Raw genomic sequence first — 5,944 nt, 5'->3', positions numbered from 1 at the left:
CAGCTCTACCAACTGAGCCACCATGCCGCCGCCCCGTTAACAATAGGCGTTAATTAGGTGTCAACGATAGCCATGTGATGTGAGTATCAGTCACATGGAGGCAGGGCTTAAAAGCCTGAATTTTGCCTGAAACTCTCAGACTGAAGAAGTCTCTTGGAGGAGAGACGAAACGTTTCATTAGAGAAGAACCCGTCCAGAAGACCTATACTATTTTTTTCTTTTTGCAGTTAGAAACATGCAAGAAAGTGTCTTTTCTATGTTTATGTTTAATAATGAGTGTTTAGTCTATAAAACTCTGAGAACAGGGTGAAATCTTGGAATATTTTGTTTGGTCTGAGCGTAAAAGTCCAAATATTCAGCTCACAACCATTAAACTAAGAGGATTATACTGATGTCTGTTTAGCACCGAGATTAAAACTGATCTAAAATAAACTTTTTAAAAATTAAAATCTTTACCTTTATTTAATTTAGCAAATCTTGTCTTCTTAGGTTATAAATCCATTTCAAAGTAATACCTAAAACGCAAGGAAGAACAAAAAGTATGTTTCTAAAATAAGTGTTTTCTTTAAAAAAAACATTTCAACTCTTCACTCCTTAAACTTCTTGGATCGTCTCGCCTAACAGGTTCCTAAAAGGAGACTTTTAGCAGATGTTTGTCACAGGAAGTCTTGAGTATTTAAAGATGGCGGCTCAACATTCAGAGTTTGTTAGTCAGAGGACAGACAATAAAGTCGGTCAATAGGAGCTGTGTTTGGTGTGTGCATCCCCTCATTGTTCATCTTTTTAAAAAGTTAAAATACATCCCTGTTTACCAGCAACATGTTGAGATAAAAAAAGGGTTATTTTTCCCATAACATCTGAAAACACAAACTGATGAGCTCGACCGTAAATTCAGTCATTTAAACCTCGAACACGTTCTTTTTCAAAACACCCAAACAAAATTCCTGTAAGTATGATTTACACACACGTCTGCAGCTGCTAAGGAAGTGAAACTAACTGTACTTTCTGCATCAGCCGTCTGCTATTTTTATACAACACAACATGAAACTTCATCATCAGAGTAATTATTTTCATATTTACATGCTTCACTTCCTGTTTATTTTATCAAAATAAGAGAGTTGTCAATCATTTAGAGCTTTAAACGAACCGTGTCAAAGAGCTAATCGTCTCCCTGTATAAAAACACAGTTTAAGTGCAATAAACTGCAACGTCAGGCCAAAAACAAACAAACTCTTATGCTGAAGCACGTAAGCAAATCTTCTCTGCTCTGATGGTGAACTGTCAGTTCCCCGAACCTCAAACCTCACAGTGTTTGTGACTTCCTCTTCACACGGCCCACCGCTCATTTAAAACCTCTTTAACCCTGAAACGGCCCAAGATATTTTAAATAACTTTAAAGGATTTTATTTTCCAAATATTGCTAAATATTGTTTCTGTGAAGCAACACTTTTACTGGTAGTATACATGTTTTGATTTTCACAAGTTATGCATCACATACGATTCAAATGTTAATCATTATCTCTTTATTAAGTCTCCTTTCTAAGCATTGATTGAAAGTAAAATACTAAAGTAAGCTTCCTGCATTTTCTGAAAGCTAGGCTAATGTACATACGCTTCCATGTGGTTTTCAGCAGCTGGGTGCTCTTGCTTACGTTGAGCGCGTACCTGCATTTCAGTACTGCATATCAAAACATCTGAAAAACTACTGGGATGCACTCTTCATTTTGAAATGCAGACACAGACAAAAGTTAAAGATTAAACCAGCGGTTATGATTTCCATAACTKCCGTCCTACAGAGGTCTGGTTGTGAGCTTTAGATGTGCCAGACATCCTACCAAGACTATAAATAGTTCAAACCTCTGTAGTTCCAAAGTAAAACATTCAAATTACATCATTTATTATTTTAGGTGAGTAGGTGTGTCTGAAGATTCGACTGATACTGATGGTGGGATAAAGTTTCAGTTTATTGTTCAACAGAGGATATGAAAGGAGGGAAGTTTGCTGAAAGCACAAGTCTGACTGGTTTGGTCAAACAGCAAATGCTTTGAACACAATCTGAGGAAGAGGAATAAAAAATGATCAGCATAATGAGTCTCATTAAAATGATAACTACCTGTTAAGGCAGTAATGTTGACACATTTGCTAGAAAATAGTGAAGGTTTTGGTCAAGATAATAAATACCTATATCAGCTGTTAAAATGGAGGCTTTGCACTAGGAAGACTCACACAAAAATCTTATTTATATAATGAATGCTTTATTACTCAAACAGATTTTGTCTATTTGACATTTGTCCCATGTCTGTTTGAAGACATTTGAAGTGCATTGTAGTCAAATTAATCTGTGATGACTGCAGACCTTTATGTGGTAAATGATTTACACCTGTAAAGGTGATTTTAAATGAGTCACGCTGCCATGATATCATAGTTTTAACAGCAGCTGATCAAAACCTGGAGTAATAAAACTAAAGCAAGTCTTAAACGAGCTCAGAGTTTTGTCTTTTGCRAACTCCTCAACAGATTTTAAAACTCAGTTTAAACACTGTAGTCTCAATGTAAAAATAAATGGATGTTTACTACTTTTTGTCACAAGCATCGAAGCTTCTCTTCTCTGCATCTGCTCAAAAACACATCGCTAAAAACCAAAACAAGCTCCTGTCTGAGGCTGAAAAGGCCAACAACAACCGTCAAAATGCACCGGAATATTATCTGACACACACTTGAGTCGTTTAACGAGGTACACAGGGAAATAAAACAATAAACCTGAGAGGATAAAACACCACAAATAACAAAAAAACTGCGACTGTTGACCCGCATCAATGAGTTCATTCGTCAACAAGCTAGCATAAAAGCTACGGTAAAGTCAATATTAATAGTTTTTCTTTAGTCGCTGTGACAAATCTTACCTCGCAAATTCAGCCAGTGAACGTTTTGTCTTCTGCAAATAAAATGTCGGAATTGTTGTGTCGGTAAAAATCAGATATCGGCCTCAGAGAAGCAGACATCAGTTTCCTTTTCGCTAGCTCTGGAAGGATGGACGTAGCTTGTAGGCAATATGGCGCTAAGCACTATGGGAAATGTAGTCCGCATCTGGACATGAAGCTGTAAACYGGAGGAAGAGTGCCCCCTGGTGGCCGTGATGGAAATGCGACGCTTCACTAAACCGTACAAACAAACTGTATTTTCTAAGCAATAATTTAGGAACTTTAAGCAAAGTATGTTTTGTTTTATGTGGGGAAAAAAATAATGCAACACAAGAGTTCAGGTCTTAACAGGTTAAGTTTGAGGTGTGAGAACAATGATCTTAGAGAAACTGAAACAACTGAAAAGTTTTTGAACTTTGATTTGAACGTTGAAGAATTAAAAGATGATGTTTTGGTTAAATAGAAACAAAGAATCACAGATTACATTATTTTGACAATATCTAAATTTCTCTCCCAGTAAGAACTTTAAGGTGACTAAAACCTGATATGAATAAAATAAATAATGATAATAAATAAATGTATTTTAATTAATTATTTATTTATTTATTAAAGATTTTATTGACTTTTTTTTCTTCTTTTTACTATTCTGGTCACTTTAACAATTTTTTTAAGTTTACAATATAGACAAATTATATAAATTTAATTTCTGCTCTGAGGATCTCTATCAAACATGTATGATTCACAAAAAGAAGAAAATTAAATTCAGTGATAAAAAACTTTATTATTAATAAAATTAAAACTTAAATTAAAACTAAAAAAAAAATCTTCAAAACAGGAATAGAACTAGCCTGGCCCTTGCCTTCCTACACAGCTCTGCTCAATTCTAGTTTCCCTTCTCTGCTCCGTCTGGGATTTCTCCCATAGACAAGGACTTCGCTGGCTGATTTTTAACCGGGCCAATCAGAGAAGAGAACATCAATTTTCTGTGCAGTGTCTGCTTGTAGTTTATTTTACCTGGGCCAATCAGCAAACAGAAGGCGGAGTTTTGAATGACTTCGATGTTCTGCACAGTGTCTGCTAGTTAKTTTAGCATACGGCAGTGGAGGAAGTGAATGAAGCCAGTCTGTGTTGATAAGGCTTCCAAATTAAAATAAATTWGTCTGACAAAGCAGCAGCTCTCATTTACTGTCGTTTCGTTCAGCTCGGTACTTCTCTCCTCTCAGTAGGGTTGTTTACAGCGCACGCGATTTCCGGTTAGCTTCTTAGCTTAGCCTCCTTCACAACACACACTTCAGCAGAGGCCACCCCTCCGGAAAGAAATGGCTTCGGCTGTGGGGTAGTGTGTGATTGTGAGTGTGAATGGGTTAATGTCTGTAAGTGTGAAGCGCTTTGAGTGTCCTGGATGGATCGAAAGGCGCTACATAAGTACAGTCCATTTACCATTTACAAATTGAATTTGAATTTTATTTAATTTTAATTTATTTTATTTTATTTAATGATGGCCTTGAATGACACCCTCGTACGTAGAACTAAATTATACAAAGAATTTTATTTTTATTTTTAGATTTAAGAAAGCCATTTGATTTGGGTGGGCCCAGGTACAAAGTGGGTGGGGCTAGGCCCACTTAGGCCCACCCATAGCCACGCCCCTGTTGCAGGATGCAGAAATGTAAAGTAATATGTAATGAAATTTCAGTGTAACTTAGGCCCAAACATAAAAAATACATTCATTTTCTAACAATTGTTACTCAGATTTTCTCAAGGACGTACAGGTGAAAACATTTACCTTTTTTTTTGTTCAGATTTTTTTTCTAGTTTTATTTTTCCCATTGATGAGCCGTTTAGTTGGTGTGAGCTGAAATAAAATGTTTCTACGATGTAGAAATTATTGACAAGCTGTGTAGATTTATTTTTAGTGTTCTGAGCATTTCTAACAAACATTTATGAGACAAAAGAAACCAAAATTCAGAACCTGTTTAACTTGTTTTTGAAGAACAATAAAATAGCAGACAAGCAGTGGAACATCTCAGGGAACAGTTAGTTTTGTCCTCAAACCTCAGCTGAAGCAGCTTTCTCAGGACAAGTCTGACAAAATACCTGTGAAAATCTGTGAAATGAATCAAATCGAACCTCAAGTGTAAACTCACACAACATTCCTCCAAGTTATTTATTAAACAAAATCAAATAGTAAGTTTAGTTTGAGCTAAAAGAATTAGCAAAAGTGACTCTTTGATTAAATTATTTGTTTCCCAGCTGTCGAATCATCAGTGTTTAAACTAAATTAAGCAGCAAAGGAGTGATTTTAGACTCAAGCAGCTGTCAGGTTTCTAAGGTCAAAGGTGAGATGTGGGCGTGGCCTCAGCACTCCAACTCCAACATCCTCTCGGGCCGGGCAGACTGGCAGGTGGTGGGCGGGGTGAAGACGTCGGGGTCGCTGATGCCCAGCTGCAGGTTGAGGAAACGGGTGGAGGTGGTGACGCTGCTGTTCCTGGTGTAGGTCTCCTGCACCGGGTAGCAGTCCTTCAGGGTGTAAACACCCACCCAGGTCTCATCTGGGGGAAAGACCAGCAGATTTTACAGCAGAGTGGAGAAGAAGGAAATCTTTTATTCCAACAAGTTCTTCTTTTATAATGTCAAATATTATTTAAACACTGGATATACCTTTTATTTATGACAAAATAAAAATAATACCTGACACACTTTAACGCAGGGGTTCTTAACCTTTTTGACCTCGGGGACCAGTTTATTGAACATAAAGTGACACCAGGCCCAGTCACACATTACCAGTGTATGGATCAAAATGATTATTATTCTAATCTAAATCTTAGTTAAATTTTTATTGTATTTACATCAAAACTAAACTATCATAACTAACATAACTAAATTAAATACACTTACAGTTTAAAACTCCTGTCAAATAATCACAAGACTTGATTATGACAAACATTTTTAGATTGTAACCTGCCCATAACAATTATTTGAACAAATACAAAGGTCAGTCAACAGACCACTTAGGCTTATCA

General features: G+C 36.5%; 1 protein-coding gene across 1 annotated transcript in view; it reads right to left on the bottom strand.

Moving 5' to 3' along the window:
• Window positions 1-4,451: 4,451 nt before the first annotated feature.
• epdr1 (ependymin related 1) overlaps window positions 4,452-5,944 on the bottom strand; it is a 6,936-nt gene continuing 5,443 nt past the window's right edge. Inside the window, exon 3 of the mRNA XM_014016162.1 lies at window positions 4,452-5,473. Within this exon, the coding sequence (XP_013871616.1) occupies window positions 5,280-5,473 (194 nt within the window). The 3' untranslated portion in view covers window positions 4,452-5,279. The remainder of the gene's footprint in view (window positions 5,474-5,944) is intronic.

The sequence above is a fragment of the Austrofundulus limnaeus genome, unplaced genomic scaffold (genome assembly GCF_001266775.1).
Source record: "Austrofundulus limnaeus strain Quisiro unplaced genomic scaffold, Austrofundulus_limnaeus-1.0 Scaffold139, whole genome shotgun sequence".
Lineage (NCBI taxonomy): Eukaryota > Metazoa > Chordata > Actinopteri > Cyprinodontiformes > Rivulidae > Austrofundulus > Austrofundulus limnaeus.
Note: the sequence above shows the minus strand (reverse complement) of the source record. Positions and strands in the feature narration are given on the sequence as shown.